This window comes from Taudactylus pleione, unplaced genomic scaffold (assembly GCF_031769625.1).
Source record: "Taudactylus pleione unplaced genomic scaffold, aTauple2 ptg000762l, whole genome shotgun sequence".
Taxonomy (NCBI): Eukaryota; Metazoa; Chordata; class Amphibia; order Anura; family Myobatrachidae; genus Taudactylus; species Taudactylus pleione.
In genome coordinates, this window is record NW_028285164.1 from 1,435,401 (window position 1) to 1,457,885 (window position 22,485).

Below are 22,485 nucleotides of genomic sequence, written 5' to 3' on the forward strand. Positions count from 1 at the left end.
CGAGCGGCCAGGATGATGGTCGCGATGGTGAAGACCATCACGACCATCGGGCTTGCGACAAGACCCTTGTGGTAGGGTCTCGCCCATCGCAAGCCCCAGAGAGCCGGAAGATCTCCACTGACATCACTTGTGATGTCAGTGGGGCCGCCCCCAAACGGCAGGCGTTCTCATTGGAACGCCTCCGTTTGGGCAGCCACCCCCCCAACCCCGCCCACCAAAGGGGACGAGCTGTCACTCAACATCGACAGCTAGCCCCCTTTGGTGCGAGACCCGGAGCGAAGGAGTGGCCGTCGCTAGCCGGGTCTTGCGCATGCGCTGTGGGCCACCATCGACCCGGTTGCGAGCGCTCCGCACTTGCGACCGGGACTGAATCAGGCCCTGTTTGTGTGATACATTGTGTCACTGCCCTATGTGCACTGTATATACTGTCGAATACATTGTATGTACTATCTTTCTAAAGAAACACACACACTGTATGTGATACATTATATATATAAATGTATATATGTATGTATATATCTACTGTACAGGGGTGTAACTAGACCTAGAGAGCCCCATAGCAAAATTTTCACAGGCCCCTAGGTGACCTCCCCCCTCCAGGTGCCCTTCTCACTCCTCAACTTATACTGTGTGTGATACATTGTGTCACTGTGCTATATATACTTTACATACTGGTTGTGATACATTGTAACTGTGATAGATATATATATATATAGTTATATACAGTACATATCATACAAACTCGGCAAGTGAGTGCCAAGTCTGTGTGATATTTTGTTGATGTAGATGGTGTGGTCACATACCAAGGGCACCCCAGATGCTTGAGTGCCATGGATTAAGCCCGTTTACATATATATACATACGCATGACTGTCCCGGTTTAAAGGGATAGTATGGTAAGCCTATATATATATATATATATATATATATATTTGGGGTAATTAGCTCAGTAGAGGGGTCAGTGGTGCAGTGTCTAGGTGTATAAAAAGGGTCCACATGCAGCGATTTGGCCAATTCCGATGTGTCGGATCGACAAATCGTCAATATTGTGCAGTGTGTATGCTCTATGTCACAGGTTCTCAAACTCGGTCCTCAGGACCCCAAACAGTGCATGTTTTCCAGGTCTCCTCACAGATCACAAGTGAAATAATTAGCTCCACCAATGGATCTTTTAAAATGTGTCAGTGAGTAATTAATACACCTGTGCACCTGTTGGGTGACCTGCAATACATGAACTGTGTGTGGTCCTGAGGACCGAGTTTGAGAACCACTGCTCTATATCATGTAGTGCGCGCTCCCTTGGGGTTGTCAACCGCATCGCCTGATCTTTTGTACATGCAGGAAGATCAGGCGATGCGGCTGATGATACAATGCAGCACTATGCTGCAGGGGGCGGCATATTGGGCGGTAGGGCTCCATACACACCGGATTGCCCAGTGTGTGTGGACAGCCCGATATGTCGGCCCGTCGGCGCTGGGATCATGGGTCGCATCGCTGGGTACACAATCGTTTAGTGTGTACCTAGTTTTACTGTCATCATTTCAGGTACAAAATAATAAACAACCTAGCCCATTGCAGGGCACTACCTCACTGCTTGTACCCTAGCCCCATGCAGGGCACTACCTCACTGCTTGTACCCTAGCCCCATGCAGGGCACTACCTCACTGCTTGTACCCTAGCCCCCATGCAGGGCACTACCTCACTGCTTGTACCCTAGCCCCCATGCAGGGCACTATCTCACTGCTTGTACCCTAGCCCCCATGCAGGGCACTATCTCACTGCTTGTACCCTAGCCCCCATGCAGGGCACTATCTCACTGCTTGTACCCTAGCCCCATGCATGGCACTATCTCACTGCTTGTACTATAGCCCCCATGCAGGGCACTATCTCACTGCTTGTACCCTAGCCTCCATGCAGGGCACTATCTCACTGCTTGTACCCTAGCCCCCATGCAGGGCACTATCTCACTGCTTGTACCCTAGCCCCATGCAGGGCACTATCTCACTGCTTGTACCCTAGCCCCATGCAGGGCACTACCTCATTGCTTGTACCCTAGCCCCATGCAGGGCACTATCTCACTGCTTGTACCCTAGCCCCATGCAGGGCACTACCTCACTGCTTGTACCCTAGCCCCATGCAGGGCACTACCTCACTGCGTGTACCCTAGCCCCATGCAGGACACTATCTCACTGCTTGTACCCTAGCCCCCATGCAAGGCACTATCCTAGCCCCATGCAGGGCACTATCTCACTGCTTGTACCCTAGCCCCATGCAGGGCACTACCTCACTGCTTGTATCCTAGCCCCATGCAGGGCACTATCTCACTGCTTGTACCCTAGCCCCATGCAGGGCACTATCTCACTGCTTGTATCCTAGCCCCATGCAGGGCACTATCTCACTGCTTGTACCCTAGCCCCATGCAGGGCACTACCTCACTGCCTGAACACTGACTAACAGGGCAGCTAGTCTGCAAATGTAATACAGTAATACAGTCTCAGTCTTTAGTTCTGTGTCTCCCAGGTAGAGACACCATCCTCCTGGCCTGGCTAGGCTGCCACATAGTCTTTCTTGTATTCCTCCTTGTAAGTCTGGACACCAGCCTCCTGGCCTGGCTTAGCTGCCACAAATTCACATAAACAATCAGATTCGTGGTCCTTCCCACCTCGCTGGTCTGGGCATGGTCCCCGGGCCCCCTTCTGGCCTGGCTTGGCACACTGAGCTCTTTGGCTGGCACCGTCCTGCTGGGACTGTCTCCGATGCGGGCTGACTGGTCTGCCTCATTCCTCCCTGAACTGCTCCACTCGGCAGCCATTAGGTGTGTTCTCACCTCCTTTTTGTTCCATGTGAGTGCGCTTCCCTCTGGCCCCACACAGAAATAATTGGCAAATGCATACACACTTGGCGATTCCGGCAGCAACAAAGTGACGGCCATGCTGCATTTGGCAGCATGGCCCTCACCAGAGGCGCTTTAAGAGAGGAGGGGGACCGTGTGCATGTGCAGGCTCTGATCAGGCCCCCTCCTCTCCAGCGGTGCAGTAAACTCTGGCATTGTGCCAGCATCTACTGTGCATGCGCAGGTCTCGGGCCGAGAGGGGGGGGAGCTGGTACAGATTACATGGGCCCGGGCTTCCTGAGGGGTTCCGGCGGGGGCCCGGGTCCTGCTCCGCCCCCCCCCCCCTCACAGAAGCCCAGCGTGTGCTGAGCTGCAGTGGGAGACTGCTCGTGCAGTCTCCTATGCCTGTGGGGGGAGCGATCACACTGATCGTGCCCCCCCTGGCTTTGAGCAGGGCTGAGGGGGCTCAGAGCGCCTCCCCTCCCCAGCGAGCAGCTCTGCAAAGCTTTTTTTAAAACACATTTTTCGGGAATGGGGCGTGGCTACGCCTCCCGCGATTAGGACACGCCCCCTGTTACCCAAGCCCGGTCTCGGATAACATGGCGCCCATGCCACGTTCCCGAGACATCTCTACTGTGCATGCATGCATCACAGGAAAATGGCCACGGTGGCCATTTTCCTGGTGATTTCTGTAGCTCTGCAGCCAGCGCCGGACCGACAGAGAGGTAAGAATATATTAAATGGGTGCAGGGTGTGTGGTGTGTGGGCCCTCCTAGACCCAGGGGCCAATGTGCACCGCACACCTTGCACCCATTATATATACGCCCCTGGCCCTCGCTAACGATGTATGCAGGTCTGACGGGTGATGACGCTGATGACGCGTTGGAGCGCGCATCGTCAGTGACATAGGGCCTGATTCAGAGCCGCTCGTAAGCGGCTGCTCGTTCGTTCCGAGCGATGTTTGCACAACTGCGCATGCGTACGGATCGTAATACGCATGCGCGAACCAGTCAGTGCGGCCGAAAATTGTTTGTTCGCTAAATAGCGAATGCCTGCTATTTTGAGTGACAGGAGGAGGCGTTTGTGGGTGGTAACAGGGGAAGGTGCTTGAAAACGGGGAGTGGAGATCCGAATGCAGGCGTGCTTAAAGATCAAAACGGGCATTTTAAGGGTGTGCATAATTAATACAGCAGCGTCATTGACCACGTCACTGGGTTATTTTATAGTCAGAACTGCTCGCAAAATAGCGGTTGAAAAAACCAACCACAAGAATAGCGAGCAGTTCATACGCTGGTCGATGTACTCGATTAATCTAATAAATAGCGGACATGGCGTATGATGCGAGCGGCCAGGGGGCGTAGTTTTCCAAAAAACGGCCGCATGTTTTGGTCGCTCATTCAGACCTAGAGGCGTGAACAGACCGCAAAGAGCGAACGGTTCATTTGAATAGCCACCCCTTTTTTCTGAACGAGCGAGCGCAAATAGCGTCTGGCTCTGAATGAGGTCCATAGTCGGTGCACACTAGACGATGGATTGGACGACAAATTGTCTAGTGTGTACCCGGGCATTAAACCCTACTGGTTCGGACAAAGGCCCTCATTCAGAGCCGTTCGCTATTTGCGTTCGTTCAAAAACAAGGGGTGGCTATGCAAATGATCCGTTCGCACATTGCAGTCTGTTCACACCTCTAAGTCTGAACGAGCGAGCAAAACATACGCTCTTTTATTTCTTAAAAACGCCCCCTGGCCGCTCGCACCATACGTCATGTCCGCTATTTATTAGATTAATCGAGTACATCGAACAGGATATGAACTGCTCGCTATTCTTGTGGTTGGTTTTTTCAACCGCTATTTTGCGAGCAGTTCTGAGTTAAAAAAAAACAAGTGACGTGGTCATTGACGCTGCTATATTAACTATGCACACCCATAAAACGCCCGTTTTGACCTTTAAGCACGCCTGCGAACGGATCTCCACTCCCCGTTTTCAAGCACCTTCCCCTGTTACCACCCACATACGCCTCATTCTGTCACTCAAAATAGCAGGCACTCGCTATATTGCATACAAATGTTTTTCGGCCGCACTGACTGGTTCGCGCATGCGTACTAAAAACCGTACGCATGCGCAGATGTGCGAACATCGCTCGGAACGAGCGTACTGCCGCTAGCGAGTGGCTCTGAATGAGGGCCAAAGAACGGCTTATTCTTGTTTTCTTCTTAACAGAATCAAGGTTTTGTGCTTAAACCAATTGGTAGACTTCTGCATGAAACCTCTCTAACTTTCAGCCTTGAAGAACTGTATTGGCTACTGGCATGCCTCAGCCAGTAATGGTAACTCCATGGAGCCACCATCATCCTGAGAACCATCCTGGTTGCACAAAGACTCTGTATCACATACAGGAGTATTACGCTTCACATGACTGTCAATGCTCACTTTATTTTGGGCTCTGCTTTCCACTGCAAAATCGTGTGATCTGATCACAGTCACATCACTCTGATCACACGGCAACACCAGTCTCATCCTTAGATGCCATCAATATCTTTGTGGGCTTCTGTATATATGGATTTGTCAGCTCCACAGCACCAACTTTAGAATCAGGTTTATTATCTGGAACTGTAACCCTTTGGGAAGTCTTCACTCCTGCAGACATAGGACCTCATTCAGAGGCGGTCATTAGTTGCAAGCGGTCGCACTGAATCAGGGCGGCCGCTTGCATCCTGAACGACCGCCTCCTTGTCGATCGATAAGCTGTGGGTTAACACCCACAGCTCTAGCGACCGATATGAGTGATGGTCCCGATGGTCAAGACCATCGCGACCATCGGGGCTTACGACCAGACCCTAAGGTTGGGTCTGGGCACTCGTAAGCCCCAGGGAGCTTCCTGCTCTGATCGAGCAGGAAGCTTCCCACTGACATGAGCAATGATGTCAGTGGGGCCGCCCCCAAACGGCAAGCGTTCCGGTAGGAACGCCTCCGTTTGGGCAGGCACGCCCCCTGCCCGCTTCCCAAACGAGGCAAGCTGACACTCACCATCGACAGCTCGCCCCGTCTGCTGCGAGACCCCTAGCGACGGAGCGTCCGTCGCTAGCCGGGTCTCGCGCATGTGCACGACGGAGCCGGCTCCGACGTGCGCATGCCCAGTGGGGAAACATCGAGTCGGTTGCGAGCGCTCAGTGCTTGCGACCGACTCTGAATGACCCCCATAATGGGAAGTTGAATGTCCCTGCAAAGTATCGCCTCCACTTTTGCAACAGTCTTTTAGGGAGTTTCTCACCTTTGATACTTCGGTCCCGTCATGACACGGGTATATTTGATAAGGACATCTTCATTGTCCCACTGCTGCTGACTGATATTGTCTTCTAGATCTAGAGCATCCTACTTTGTTCTAACAATTCACTGTTTGTTTGCTGTTCATTACACAAGTCCTTTGCCTCTCTAGCATTCATGATCAACCAGTAGTAACTTCTTGAGTTTCTCTATTTTCTGTCCCACTAGGCTCAGTGAAGACATCAGACGTCATGTTGGTATCAGAATCCAATTTCAGCGTGTTATCCAATTTCTTTTCCTCTTCTGATTTTCCCACTTCCAAGTGGCACTTTTCTTTATTTGCAGAGAGCTGTACTTCCAGCTGGGTAGTTTTTTCTATGGAGCTTTCCAACTTGTTCTGAGTTTGAGGAAGACTGCTCTCCAGTTGTACGGGGGGCACCAGAGGCGCAGAGATAAATCAATCTATAACCACTGCCAGCGGTTACTGTACTGTATATAATGTGTGTGATACATTGTATCACTGTACTATATATACTTTATATACTGTGTGTCACTGTACTGAGGATATACATGGCATATAGTACACTGCGTGTCTGCTTCATCTTCCCTTCTCTCATAACCTCTGCCCCTTCTCACCTGGTCGCCCCTATGTCATAGTTGCACCCCAAAAAATATGACAATTTTTAAATGTAGGTCACGCCTCCAAGGTTTTCTATTGTGCGAGGACAGAGGTATTTGAATAAGATTGACAGGAGGGCTGATGGAGGAGAAAAAGGGACTATGAGGAAGAGAACTCAAACCATGGCATCTGTACTGCAGGGGGAGAAACTAGTTTTGGTAAAGGACTAGTATAAAAGGAAAAGTGGATAGTCATAGAGTCCCCTTAAAGTAGAGTTATCCAGCATATTTCTGTGTGTGGCCCATTTATAGCACAATTTATGTTCTTTAGAATTAAGAGATACTAATAATATAATCACATTATCCACAATGAAAATCTATTTGTACCCCTGAAGAGAGGATTATTCCGCTATCCCACTCAACTAAAAGCATCTAAACTAAATAATGAACTTAACAGCTGATTCAGATGTGGACGCAATGTCGACACTTACACAGATTGAGCCATTGCTATTGCGCATCCGTGTAAGCCGCACTGCGCACACTCAGCAAATTAATTGCGATTGCGCTCACATAGAGGATTTGCTCGCAAAGTAAGTGACAGGTAACAGGGAGGCGATTAGAGAAACGCAGGCACGTCGGACCATTTAAACTCTAATTTCCGGGCGTGCATAAATCAGTCACTGCGTCCTTGCTGGCAGCAGGAGAGCCCTGTGTGTGTCTGGGAACCCGCTGTGTCTGTGGCAGAGGGCTCACGGCCGCCTGAAATGCGTTCCATGTTTCCGGTTATGTGCGTGAGCGGCGGATGTGAGATGCTGTCAGTGGGCGTGTCTAAGCACTGGACGGCGGGTGAGCCATTCGCTTATTTTCACAATTGCGAATCCGTGAGAGATGGCAGCTGCGATGGCGTGTGTATCACACCTGAATCAGGCAATGTGTTTGCCACTCTCAGACAACCTTATTGTATATATTTGTACGTGTCCTGCCAAGTGTATATAAAATGACTCTGATTTAGGAGGATATAGTGAATTCAAGTAGTCTGACGGTGGGCTCCCCTTCAGTAATATCAGGTGGAAATCACTGTACGCTGTATAACTTATTTCCGATAAACAAACAAAAGTTACATTCAGTGTAATCGTATTTTAAACCCTCTCATGCAATATTCACATATAACATAGAGGACCTGATTCAGACCCGCTCGCTAGATGCGTACGCTCGCACCCAGCATATGCAAATCTGGCCAACCCACAGCAAGGCAGGCGATCGCACAGCAAGGCATAAGCACGCCCACTATGTCTTGGCATGCGATCGCTTTGTGTATGCAGACGCCCACTAGCTTGTCTTAAGACGCCCACTTGCGCATGTCATCCCCAGGAAGTGTATACAACCATTGGTACATCTGGTACCATCGGATACGATCGCAGCGCTGTGGCAGACCATACACTACCGCAAGCACTGCGAGCACTTCAGTGTAAAAGCCAGCCATGTGACGTGTACTATGACGCTGTCTATAAATTATGCACGCCTCTGAAATGGCGTTAAGACGCTCAGGAACGCCTGCGTTCGCACCTCCATTCCCCCGTTGTTAACGGCCAGCCCCTGTTACAACCCACAAACGGCTTCTCCTGTCACTCACTCTGCTGGGCTGTCTATGCGCAGCGAGCGAACGCTTCCCGATCTCTCGCACTGATTAGCGCACTGCAATGTGTACGCATGCGCAGAATGTGACAATCGGCCAGCTGCAAGCGTACGTATCCTTGCGAGCGGGTCTGAATCAGGTCCTGAGTTCATAGCATATGTGCCAGGGGTGTATTTAGAGAGGAGGGGGCCCGTGTTCACTCCCTGTCTGGGGCCTCCTCCTCTCTTCCCGGCTGCTGTCAGCGAACTGTCAGCAGCAGTAGACTCTGGGCACTAGAGTGTGCCCGGAGTCAGGTCACCAGGAAAATGGCGTGGCAGCCATTTTCCTGGTGATTTCCTACTGCGCAAGCACGAAACGCCGGGAAAATGTCTGAGGCGGCCATTTTCCAGGTGTTTTCTGTAGCGCTACTCCGTGGGACATCAGATAGGTAAGTACAAAAAAAAGTTTGAGTGCAGGGTGTGCGGTGCAGCCCCCCCGGGGCCCATTATAAATACACCCCTGATATGTGCACTGTAACTCATGGCAACCAATCAGACATTTGCTTTCAGTTGTCTAGGTTCCGACAAGGTTTATCAGAGCTGAAAACTGATTAGGCGCATTAGTGCCGCTGTCCTCCCATCTTTTTCTGTGAGTAACCCACAAGCACAGTAAGGCCACAGTCATCCTGTTAGGTAGCGGATATCAATATACTCCTGTGCACGTATCCCTCCGCCAGCAGCACTGTTAGAACCCTACACCAACTCTTTGGCAGAGGTCCTTGGTCTGGTACCAATCAGTGGCAGATTTTACCTAGGAGCTGCAGGGTTGCAGCCCCCCCCTTAAAATCCCCCCCCCCCAGTGAACCAGTGAGTCTTCCCTGGCACTGACAGCCTATTAGATATGCTATCTGCTAATCACAGCCAGACAGTCAGTCCCGCTAGTCCGAATCACGATTAGCAGACAGAGCACTTCCAGTGTGAAGCAGAGGCGTTTCTAGAGAGGAGGGGGCCCGTGTGCAGTTTCCAACACGGGCCTGAGCCGGCAGCGCACTGAGCTGTGCGCGGCCAGCGCCGGAATTATAGACTCTGGGCACTAGAGTGTGCCCAGAGTCTGTAATGAATGCACAGGACACCGGGAAAATGGCCGCGGCGGCCATTTTCCAGTCGTTTTACAGCGCCGGACCCCCGCGCCGACGTGGGACTCCGGAGAGGTAAGTAATATTATGGGTGCAGGGTGTACCGTGCAGGGCCCCCCTGTTCCCCACACACCCTGCACCCATTATAGATACGCCCGGTGTGAAGCCATTCCTCTACCTTGCTGTCAGCCCTACAAGGGTCAAGGGTTCTAGGGGCTGCAGCCAATTAAGTCCCTAGAAGCCGGTGTTTGTGCGCATGTGCCGGCTGCGGGCCCTTCCAGATGCGTTGCGCATGCACAATGCATCTGGGGTCACATAAGAGAACAGGAGCCTGGCTGCTGACCGGACTTCTATACGGGCACAGAAAGATTGGAGCCACCTCTGGGGCAAATGTATAAGTGACTGTGTCATACACATTGTACCACGACAGTTACTAACCAGTGCCTCGCCAGCTGCTGCTAGAGCCTGGTGTATGGATAAGGAGGCCACCATTTTGGAGATGTCTCATCCAGCAGAATGGTTAGATACACTGCTGATTGGTTGCTGTAGGTTACGGCAAATTGCACTGTGCTACAAATAAGGTCTTAAAGGGATCAGACACTGGCCCCCTTCACAGTACAACTCTTGCTGGCCTGGTTTGTTGCCTTCCCCTTCCAAGTCTCTGAGCGTCCTGTGATACGATTAGTTCCTCATGGCTATACTCAGGCCACAAAATGGCCGCCTCCACTGTCTGCAGGCAGATATTATTAACTAGTGCAAATGTGCCTCGATGATAACGGCTAATAACCTGTGCATAAAGTTTTGGAGGTGGTCCGGCTGCAATGATGATGCGTACAATAATAATACAGGCGAATATACACTTATTTCCCCTCAGGCATACATATCAGGAACATTGGCGTCCAGCTCTGCTCCAGGCCCCTGACGTGATCAATCCTCACAAGATATAAGTCTAGGCTGTGACAGACCCTGTCAGGGCACCTGGCTACCTGTGTGTTTAGCTGACTGGGGAGGGGGGGAGGCGCTGCAGCTGGCTGGGACTCCAGCAATATACATCATCGGTGACCTTTGCAGTAAATGATAGAATTGCAGACGGAACATTTCCCAGTAATGTCAGCTGTGTGGGTGACGTTACCTGACCTGACTACGCAGTCAAACCTGCAGCCTGCCCAGCAGGAGACATACAGGCCCAGCGCCCGTCTCTATCGCTGTAGTGTGAGGTGTATATACATCACACCGCTCTGTGATATATATAGGGGGAGATGTATCAAACCAGAGGCGATGTTAGCTAGAAGCTGGTTGGTTGCTATGGGAAACCTCCAGTTGCCATCTTTACTAGTGACTCTAATAATAAAATGGGGCTCCACAAGGGCAAACACAGTATTTATTAGGGGAATTAGAACTGTGCCTTTAGCCAGCATATTACATGGCACACACACAATATACAGGAAACCTTCCATGCTGCACTCTGCACTGGCTGAGCCCATACATCACGCCGCTACTTTTAGAACTGTACAACACCCACAATGCACCACTGCCGCTGCCTCCATCTCGCCGTCCATCATTTCAAATCTCCTTATCTCTTCTCACTAGCTTAACACCTCGGAATGGCCGAGTCCACGCGGGTTTAATTTTTATTAATAGACTGACAGTTCTTCCGGCCGTCAGACCTTCTGCAGCGAGCGCTGAGTCTGATTTCTGTGTTGGGAGTAAAGCAGAAAAGATCCAGTAACTTTGAACCTGGAACAAATAAAACCACGGTGCACTGCAAGGGGGGCAAATATATATATTTTTTTTTAGATGCAGGATAAACACCGGCTGCTTTTGCATATAGCCCACACATGCTGTGCAGCTTTATATTTGAGCTAGGACACCCCCCTCTTACATCTAGATCTCTCCGCATACATTTGTCCCACAGGCACTGCATTTACTAAGGGGCAAAGTTAATTGCTTTTTTTTTTTTTTGCTCTGAGAATGATAAGGGGGCATGGTCAATGCGCCAGAGTAGCACTGCCCCACCTACATGAACACATTTGGGAGGTGCGAAGATGGCAGTACCCAAAATGGGACTCTATTGTTCTCCCTGCACAGTCCATCCTGACACATTTTCAGAATCAGGGACCTGATTCAGAGCCGGACGCTATTTGCGGACGCTCGTTCAGAAAAAGGGGCCGGATATTTAAATAGAGCGCTCGCTCTTTGCAGTCTGTTGACGCCTCTATGTCTGAATGAGCGAACGAAACATGCGCTCGCTATTTTTTAAAAACGCCCCCTGGCCGCTCGCATCCTACGTCATCTCCGCTTTTTAGTAGATTAATCGAGTACATCGAAAGGCGTATGAACTGCTCGCAATGCTTGTGGTTGGATTTTCCTACCGCAATCATGCGAACAGTTCAGGCTAAAAGACAACCAAGTGACGTGGTCGATGACGCTGCTTTGTTAATTATGCACACTCTTAAAACGCCCGTTTTGACTGTTTGGCACGCCTGCGTTCGGATCTCCACTCCCCGTTTTCAAGCACCTTCCCCTGTTACCACCCACAAACGCCTCATTCTGTCACTCAAATTAGCAGGCATTCGCTATTTTGCGAAAACACAATTTTCTGACCGCAATGATTGGTTCGCGCATGCGTATTACAACCCATACGCATGCGCAGTTGTGCGAACACCGCTCGGAGCAAACGAGCGTCCGCTTACGAGCGGCTCTGAATCAGGCCCCAGGTCCTTTCTCACTCTAGAAAACACTAAAACCCTTTTTTATGTTCTTCCCCCCCTGGAATACGGTACTGTGCCTTCTGTGTTCCCCCTCTTCAGTGTATCATAAACTCCACTGCCTGCCTCACTTTCCTCTCCTGTCACTCCCCTGCTGCTTCCCCCTCTGCCAGTCTCTCCACCAGCTCCCTGAGCTTAGGGATGGCCATCGACCATCAATTGCTAACAACCATCGATGGTTAACTGCCGATGACCGATGGTTTTGCCATCGATAGCAAAGAGCCAGTGGTTCTCTGCCATCGATGTGCAATTGGAGCTGTTTTTCTTTATGGGGCAGAGCCACGGGCGCCGAGAGGGGGGAGGGGCTGTGTGGAGCGGGTACAAATTACCAGGGCTTGCTGGGGGGGGGCCTGACGGGGCCCAGGTCCGGCACCGCTCCCCCACCTCTTACATCACACAGCAGCCCAGCACACGCTGCTGTGTGCTGGGCTGCCCTAGAGACTGCTCACGGCTGCTAAGAAGCAGCCACAGCAGTCTCCTATGCCTGTGGGGGGAGGATCAAGCTGATCGCGCCCCCCCCCACCACTGGTTATGCGCCGGGCTGAGGAGGCTCACTGCGCCCCATCGCCAGCGCGCAGCACTGCTTTGCGGCGCTGCAAAACTTGTTTTTTCTTTTAGCTAAAGGGGCGTGATCACGCCTCCTGCAAATTAGATATTACCAGGGCCCCGCGCGGCTCTTGACGGGCCTGGGCAGAGCTTAGCCCCGCCCCCAGTGCCCAATAAGCCCCGCCACCGTTTATGATTGGTCCGCAGGCCACCATGCCTCCAGCAGCGGTGACCATTGAGGGGGTGCAAACCATCGATGGGTCACCATAGATGTTTTTCTTTGTATGCCATCGATGGACTCATCGATGGTAACCAATGATGGATATCCCACCGATGGCCATCCCTACCTGTGCCATGCAGAATCAACTACTCTCTCTCCTACACAGTCCTTGGCCACTCTTCTCCTCCCTAATACCTTCAGCCTCATCTCAGCTCCATCCCGCTAACTTCTCTCCTCCAATGACGCCTCCTCTCCTCTTCTCACCTGCAGAACTTCTCCCATGCTGCCCCCATCCCCTGGAATGCCCTCCATAGAATTTGGAGGTGGGCATTACTTATAAGTTATACTTGACAATTTTTCTGCTCCCTCCCCCCCCTCCGGGAGGGGGGCATGGAGGATGGCAGTGCGCATGCTGAGTGACTGGGGCGGTGACAACATGATTGCGTCATTGCGGCACCCTCCCCGTTATATAACGCAGAAATTACCGGAATTGTAAGAAAATTCAGTGTGAATCATGACATCAGGTTGCCCAGATCGCCCACATCACTCTGGGAAGTGGGTGGCAGGGGGCGGCCGTGTGGGGCCCCTGGGAGCCTTGCCCACTTTTCTGGATGTTCTGTGGGGGGATTTTTCGGTACACATTGAGTTTCCTGCTCAACAACACATGAAACCAAATTAAAACTGCTTCAAAGTACTGTACAGCATTTTATGTACAAGTTATTTATATAACAAAACTCATACAATTTGTAGTATTTTATCATTAACAATAGTACATACTGTATAATACTGTCAAACATAGTAATAGCTACTTATCTACTAACTAAATATGTACTAAAATCAGAGCAACCAATCAACAATTTGCTTTTATTTGTCTAGTGCAAGTTAGAACATGAAACCAAATACCTGATTGGTTGCTGTGATTATACATCGTTGTCAGCTGTCCCTAATTTCCAGGGGCAGACTCTGGTTGTACTGTTGTCCGTGGAAGTGTCCCTATGCTCTGTGGATGATGGTGATAGGGATTGTACCACGCCAAGGTCCCGCCAAGCAGCGCTGCGGTTGTGACTCTGGCATCTGTAGCTCTAGCGCAACTTTACGCCTTTGAAATCTGTTAACAAATAACCATATATTTATTTATAGATTATGTTGAGTTTATCTGTTTAGTGCAGTTTTCTACCTTTAGCATTACCTACATATTGTGATTACCTGTATATTGCAGATACCTAAGTATTTCATTCCCCTATATAGTGCAGTTAGCTATATATTGCAGTTACACATATAAATTTTGCCTACCTGTATATTGTGGTTACATATACTGTATATTGTAGTGACCTGTATATTGTGATTATCTGTATATTGCAGCGAGCAATAAGTTACACCGATTAATGTATTGCATTAACTTTAATGTTGCAGTTACCTATGCATTAATTGTATGTATATATATATATATATATATATATATATATATAACATGTTGCACAGACGGTGTAATGGTTAGCATTACTGCCTCACAGCACTGAGGTTGTGGGTTCAAGTCCCACTTCGGTTCTAACTGTGTGGAGTTTGTATATTCTCCTTGTGTTTGCATGGGGTTTCCTCCGGGTGCTCCGGTTTCCTCCCACACTCCAAAAATATACTGGTAGGTCAATTGGCTTCTAACTAAAAATAACCCTACTGCGTATGTGATAGGGAATATAGATTGTAAGCTCCACTGGGGCAGGGACTGATGTGAATGGCCAAATATACTCTGTACAGCGCTGCGGAATATGTGTGCGCTATATAAATAACTGATAATGAATAAATAATGTTGCAGTAATGTATATATTTATATATAAATATGTTGCAGTGATATATATTTATATATAAACATGTTACAGTAATATACATATATATATATATTTATATATAAACATATTGCAAATATATATATATATATATATATATATATATAAACATGTTGCAGTAATGTATATATATATATATGTTGCAGTAATATATATATATTTTTTATATAAACATGTTGCAGTAATATATATATTTATATATAAACATGTTGCAGTAATATATATATTGATATATAAACATGTTGCAGTAATATATATATTGATATATAAACATGTTGCAGTAATATATATTAATATATAAACATGTTACAGTAATATATATATATTTATATATATATATATATTTATATATAACATGTTGCAGTAATATATATATTTATATATAAACATGTTGCAGTAATATATATATTCATATATAAACATGTTGCAATAATATATATATATTTAAATATAAACATGTTGCAGTAGTATATATATATTTAAATATAAACATGTTGCAGTAGTATATATATATTGATATATAAACATGTTGCAGTAATATATATATATATATATAAACATGTTGCAGTAATAAATATATATATATGTATTTAAATATAAACATGTTGCAGTAATATATATATATATTTAAATATAAACATGGTGCAGTAGTATATATATAGATATATGAACATGTTGCAGTAATATATATATTTAAATATAAACATATTGCAGTAATATATATATTTATATATAAGCATGTTGCAGTAATATATATATTTATATATAAACGTGTTGCAGTAATATATATATTTATATATAAACATGTTGCAGTAATATATATATATATATATATATATTATATAACATGTTGCAGTAATATATATATATTTATATATAAACATGTTGCAGTAATATATATATTGATATATAAACATGTTGCAGTTATAGGACTGCTTCAGATTCTGTGACAAAATGAATTCAGTGTCTCTTTCTCTCGTCCCTCCTTCCCCTTTACAGACTGGTCTCCTCCATACAAGCTGTGTTGGCATCTACAGCCGGGTACATAGTAGCCGCCTCCTGCAGAGATGTCATTGAGGACCGGTATGTATGACCTGCAGGGGACATGTGGGGGTAAGCTGCCTGGCAGGGAGCAGACCAGCTGATAGGCTGCCCGGGAGCCAGAGAACATAAGGAGCCATTAAATATGTATAGAATCTGATGTAGTGTACGGAGGAGAGGTGTCTGCAGAGAGAGTCACCTCTCGGCTCTGTGTCTGGGGACTAATCCGGTAACAGTACTGAGACTTGTGTGACACTGGCGGCTCTGACTATCTGAGTTATAGACGGGTGAAAGCTCAGCCTGCCCTGGCACACTCACCCATCTCTATATTGCCTTTCATTCTGGAGCTGTTGGAAATCATTTAGTACAAAATTTGTGTTTTATGTTTTTTTTAAATTCAGTTACATGAAACGCAGGTGTGCCAGTGCGCTTGAACGCCGTTGTAAGGGCGTGCATAAATTAGCCACAGCGATGGCGTAGGCAGCGTGAGCTCTCACTGCGTGCAGGAAAGTTATCAGTTTAGTGGTAGGGTCACACCTGTCTTAAATGTGCGAGTGGCTCCGATGTACTTCGATGTTATCGATGTTTTGGCTGGATTACACGGTATTACGCATGTGTGAGAGGGGAAGCGGGCGTCTGCGTGTTGTCCGTGTGAGTGCTTTGCGATTGCAATTATTAGCATACTTTCGCCGCAGAACTGTGTGCGCGATTGCATCATCGATCCTTGCTGAATCAGGGCCACAGTACATGAAGTGCTTGTACTTGTGTGTGCAAGTGCAGAAGAGAGTCTACTCAGGGCCGGTGAGAGCCTGGCCGGGCCCGGGTAATGGAGGGGGTGTGGCCTAATAACGGGAGGCGTGGCCACGCCCCCTTGAAAAAAAAAACAACAATTACTTTTTCAACGCCGCGGAGGGGGGCGCTGTAGGCCCCCCAGCCCGGTGCTACTAAGCGGGGGGGGGCGCGATAAGTTTGATCGCTCCCCCCCACAGCCACAGGAGACTGCTCCGGCTGCTTGCAGCCGCGAGCAGTCTCACACAGCAGCCCAGCACAAGCTGTGTGCTGAGCTGCTGTGAGGGAGTTGGGAGGGGGGCCGATGCCGGACCCGGGCCCCTCTAGCAAGCCCGGGCCCGGGTAAACTGTACCCGCTCCCCCCCCCCCCCTCTCAGCGCCCATGAGTCTACTAATGTGTAAATAATATCTCGTATACTCTAGTCTATACCAGTGGTTCCCAAACTTTCTTGAATCACGGCACCCTAGGGTGTCAGCATTTTTTTCACGGCACCCCTAGGCCAAAAGTTTTTTCTACTGAGAAATTCAGCAAACATTGGGCCTCATTCAGACCCGCTCGCAAGCGGGTCGATGGTGGGGCACTGCGCAAGCGTGGCGTGTGCAGAGCCCCGGAGCAAGTGAGAAATTCACTCACTCCGGGGCTCGCTACAAACGGGGCGGCTGTCGATGTTGATCGACAGCTCGCCCCGTTTTGTAGGCGGGGAGGGGGGGTGGCTGGTCAAATGGAGGCGTTCCTAAAGGAACGCCTGCCGTTTTTGGGCGGCCCTACTGACATCACTCTATTTGAGCTCACTGGGGCTTGCGGCAGACGAGACCCTACCACAATGGTCTCATCGCAAGCCCGATGGTCGCGATTATCGCGACCATCACCTGGACGCTCGCAAAAGCTGTGGGTGGCCACCCACAGCTTAGCGAACGGTCAGGAGGACGGGTAAAAAAAAAAAAGCGTCCACCCTGATTCAGAGCGAGTGCCTCTGAATCAGGCCCATTATTACAAGGATTAACTTGTGCTCATCTGTCATCCTTAGGGTCAGGTATATGGCGGGGGCCAGGGCTGTGCTTCTGTCTGTCCACACGGCCTCCAGCACTGGTTTTGCCTATCACATGGATCATAAATAATTTGATTTGTTCCTTTACCACTAACCCATGGCACCTCTGCAATGCCTCGCGGCACCCCAGGGTTCTATGGCACCCAATTTAGGAACCACTCTTTTATACTCAAGCTGACATACAGTGTATACTGTATTTGATCTGTCATGCTGAGACAGACCTTTGCCACAGCTGGAGTAGAGTTTATTGCAGTATGTGGTCCAAACTGGGGTTCAGGATTCGGTGGAGGGTCTCCAAGGAGTTTATCACCAGGGGCATGATGCATGACGCATTGCATTATGAATGCGATGCACCTCGCCACTCATCGCAAGAATAACGGCGTTTACGTCATATGCTTGAAAAAATCACAAAGGACGGTATGAGCTGTCCATTGCGATAGAAGGAAGATTACGGGTTTCAGACCCGGGAGACCTTCTGCCCATGTGTCGAGAGATGCACGCGCTGTGGGGGGTCCTGGGAGAGATCCCTTTCAGGAGGAAATGTGAATAGAAGCCCATAGGCTTGTATTGAGCAACACCATCTAAAGATGGCGTTGCCCACCGCAGCCTAGCCCCAGAATGTATCGCATTTCAGAGTATGGTGCATATGCGGTAAGCGGCCAAACCTCCGAAAACGTCATTTTTGGAGGTTTGACTCCAAAATCTGCATTGATGCATCTTACCATATGTGTTAAAATTTGTGTAAGGATATGGTGACCGTGTGCAGACCTGTGTGAGGATGTGGTGACCGTGTGCAGACCTGTGTGAGGATGTGGTGACCGTGTGCAGACCTGTGTGAGGATGTGGTGACCGTGTGCAGACCTGTGTGAGGATGTGGTGACCGTGTGCAGACCTGTGTGAGGATATGATGACCGTGTGCAGACCTGTGTGAGGATGTGGTGACCGTGTGCAGACCTGTGTGAGGATATGGTGACCGTGTGCAGACCTGTGTAAGGATATGGTGACCGTGTGCAGACCTGTGTAAGGATATGGTGACCGTGTGCAGACCTGTGTAAGGATATGGTGACCGTGTGCAGACCTGTGTGAGGATATGGTGACCGTGTGCAGACCTGTGTAAGGATATGGTGACCGTGTGCAGACCTGTGTAAGGATATGGTGACCGTGTGCAGACCTGTGTAAGGATATGGTGACCGTGTGCAGACCTGTGACCGTGTGCAGACCTGTGTAAGGATACGGTGACCGTGTGCAGACCTGTGTGAGGATATGGTGACCGTGTGCAGACCTGTGTGAGGATATGGTGACCGTGTGCAGACCTGTATGAGGATATGGTGACCGTGTGCAGACCTGTATGAGGATATGGTGACCGTGTGCAGACCTGTGTAAGGATATGGTGACCTGTGTAAGGATATGGTGACCGTGTGCAGACCTGTGTAAGGATGTGGTGACCGTGTGCAGACCTGTGTAAGGATATGGTGACCGTGTGCAGACCTGTGTAAGGATATGGTGACCGTGTGCAGACCTGTGTGAGGATATGGTGACCGTGTGCAGACCTGTGTAAGGATATGGTGTACGTGTGCAGACCTGTGTAAGGATGTGGTGACCGTGTGCAGACCTGTGTAAGGATATGGTGACCGTGTGCAGACCTGTGTAAGGATGTGGTGACCGTGTGCAGACCTGTGTAAGGATATGGTGACCGTGTGCAGACCTGTGTAAGGATATGGTGACCGTGTGCAGACCTGTGTAAGGATATGGTGACCGTGTGCAGACCTGTGTAAGGATATGGTGACCGTGTGCAGACCTGTGTAAGGATATGGTGACCGTGTGCAGACCTGTGACCGTGTGCAGACCTGTGTAAGGATACGGTGACCGTGTGCAGACCTGTGTGAGGATATGGTGACCGTGTGCAGACCTGTGTGAGGATATGGTGACCGTGTGCAGACCTGTATGAGGATATGGTGACCGTGTGCAGACCTGTATGAGGATATGGTGACCGTGTGCAGACCTGTGTAAGGATATGGTGACCTGTGTAAGGATATGGTGACCGTGTGCAGACCTGTGTAAGGATGTGGTGACCGTGTGCAGACCTGTGTAAGGATATGGTGACCGTGTGCAGACCTGTGTAAGGATATGGTGACCGTGTGCAGACCTGTGTGAGGATATGGTGACCGTGTGCAGACCTGTGTAAGGATATGGTGTACGTGTGCAGACCTGTGTAAGGATGTGGTGACCGTGTGCAGACCTGTGTAAGGATATGGTGACCGTGTGCAGACCTGTGTAAGGATGTGGTGACCGTGTGCAGACCTGTGTAAGGATATGGTGACCGTGTGCAGACCTGTGTAAGGATATGGTGACCGTGTGCAGACCTGTGTAAGGATGTGGTGACCGTGTGCAGACCTGTGTAAGGATGTGGTGACCGTGTGCAGACCTGTGTAAGGATGTGGTGACCGTGTGCAGACCTGTGTAAGGATATGGTGACCGTGTGCAGACCTGTGTAAGGATATGGTGACCGTGTGCAGACCTGTGTAAGGATGTGGTGACCGTGTGCAGACCTGTGTAAGGATGTGGTGACCGTGTGCAGACCTGTGTAAGGATGTGGTGACCGTGTGCAGACCTGTGTAAGGATGTGGTGACCGTGTGCAGACCTGTGTAAGGATGTGGTGACCGTGTGCAGACCTGTGTAAGGATGTGGTGACCGTGTGCACACCTGTGTAAGGATGTGGTGACCGTGTGCACACCTGTGTAAGGATGTGGTGACCGTGTGCAGACCTGTGTAAGGATGTGGTGACCGTGTGGAGACCTGTGTAAGGATGTGGTGACCGTGTGCAGACCTGTGTAAGGATGTGGTGACCGTGTGCAGACCTGTGTAAGGATGTGGTGACCGTGTGCAGACCTGTGTAAGGATGTGGTGACCGTGTGCAGACCTGTGTAAGGATGTGGTGACCGTGTGCAGACCTGTGTAAGGATATGGTGACCGTGTGCAGACCTGTGTAAGGATATGGTGACCGTGTGCAGACCTGTGACCGTGTGCAGACCTGTGTAAGGATACGGTGACCGTGTGCAGACCTGTTTTAGGATATGGTGACCGTGTGCAGACCTGTATGAGGATATGGTGACCGTGTGCAGACCTGTGTGAGGATATGGTGACCGTGTGCAGACCTGTGTGAGGATATGGTGACCGTGTGCAGACCTGTGTAAGGATATGGTGACCTGTGTAAGGATATGGTGACCGTGTGCAGACCTGTGTAAGGATGTGGTGACCGTGTGCAAACCTGTGTAAGGATGTGGTGACTGTGTGCAGACCTGTGTAAGGATGTGGTGACCGTGTGCAGACCTGTGTAAGGATGTGGTGACCGTGTGCAGACCTGTGTAAGGATGTGGTGACCGTGTGCAGACCTGTGTAAGGATGTGGTGACCGTGTGCAGACCTGTGTAAGGATGTGGTGACCGTGTGCAGACCTGTGTAAGGATGTGGTGACCGTGTGCAGACCTGTGTGAGGATATGGTGACCGTGTGCAGACCTGTGTGAGGATATGGTGACCGTGTGCAGACCTGTGTGAGGATATGGTGACCGTGTGCAGACCCGTGACCGTGTGCAGACCTGTGTAAGGATACGGTGACCGTGTGCAGACCTGTGTGAGGATATGGTGACCGTGTGCAGACCTGTGTAAGGATATGGTGACCGTGTGCAGACCTGTGTAAGGATATGGTGACCGTGTGCAGACCCGTGACCGTGTGCAGACCTGTGTAAGGATACGGTGACCGTGTGCAGACCTGTGTAAGGATATGGTGACCGTGTGCAGACCTGTGTGAGGATATGGTGACCGTGTGCAGACCTGTGTGAGGATATGGTGACCGTGTGCAGACCCGTGACCGTGTGCAGACCTGTGTAAGGATACGGTGACCGTGTGCAGACCTGTGTAAGGATATGGTGACCGTGTGCAGACCTGTGTGAGGATATGGTGACCGTGTGCAGACCTGTGTGAGGATATGGTGACCGTGTGCAGACCTGTGTGAGGATATGGTGACCGTGTGCAGACCTGTATGAGGATATGGTGACCGTGTGCAGACCTGTGTGAGGATGTGGTGACCGTGTGCAGACCTGTGTGAGGATGTGGTGACCGTGTGCAGACCTGTGTGAGGATGTGGTGACCGTGTGCAGACCTGTGTAAGGATGTGGTGACCGTGTGCAGACCTGTGTGAGGATATGGTGACCGTGTGCAGACCTGTGTAAGGATGTGGTGACCGTGTGCAGACCTGTGTAAGGATGTGGTGACCGTGTGCAGACCTGTGTAAGGATATGGTGACCGTGTGCAGACCTGTGTAAGGATATGGTGACCGTGTGCAGACCTGTGTGAGGATATGGTGACCGTGTGCAGACCTATGTGAGGATATGGTGACCGTGTGCAGACCTGTGTGAGGATATGGTGACCGTGTGCAGACCTGTGTAAGGATATGGTGACCGTGTGCAGACCTGTGTAAGGATATGGTGACCGTGTGCAGACCTGTGACCGTGTGCAGACCTGTGTAAGGATACGGTGACCGTGTGCAGACCTGTGTGAGGATATGGTGACCGTGTGCAGACCTGTGTGATGATATGGTGACCGTGTGCAGACCTGTTTGAGGATATGGTGACCGTGTGCAGACCTGTTTGAGGATATGGTGACCGTGTGCAGACCTGTATGAGGATATGGTGACCGTGTGCAGACCTGTGTAAGGATATGGTGACCGTGTGCAGACCTGTGACCGTGTGCAGACCTGTGTAAGG

General features: G+C 49.6%; 1 protein-coding gene across 1 annotated transcript in view; it reads left to right on the forward strand.

Annotated features, from left to right (window-relative positions):
* The window catches only part of TLCD3B (TLC domain containing 3B), a 148,495-nt gene that overhangs the window by 17,020 nt on the left and 108,990 nt on the right, over positions 1–22,485 (forward strand). Inside the window, exon 2 of the mRNA XM_088457441.1 lies at positions 15,842–15,925. Within this exon, the coding sequence (XP_088313567.1) occupies positions 15,842–15,925 (84 nt within the window). The remainder of the gene's footprint in view (positions 1–15,841; positions 15,926–22,485) is intronic.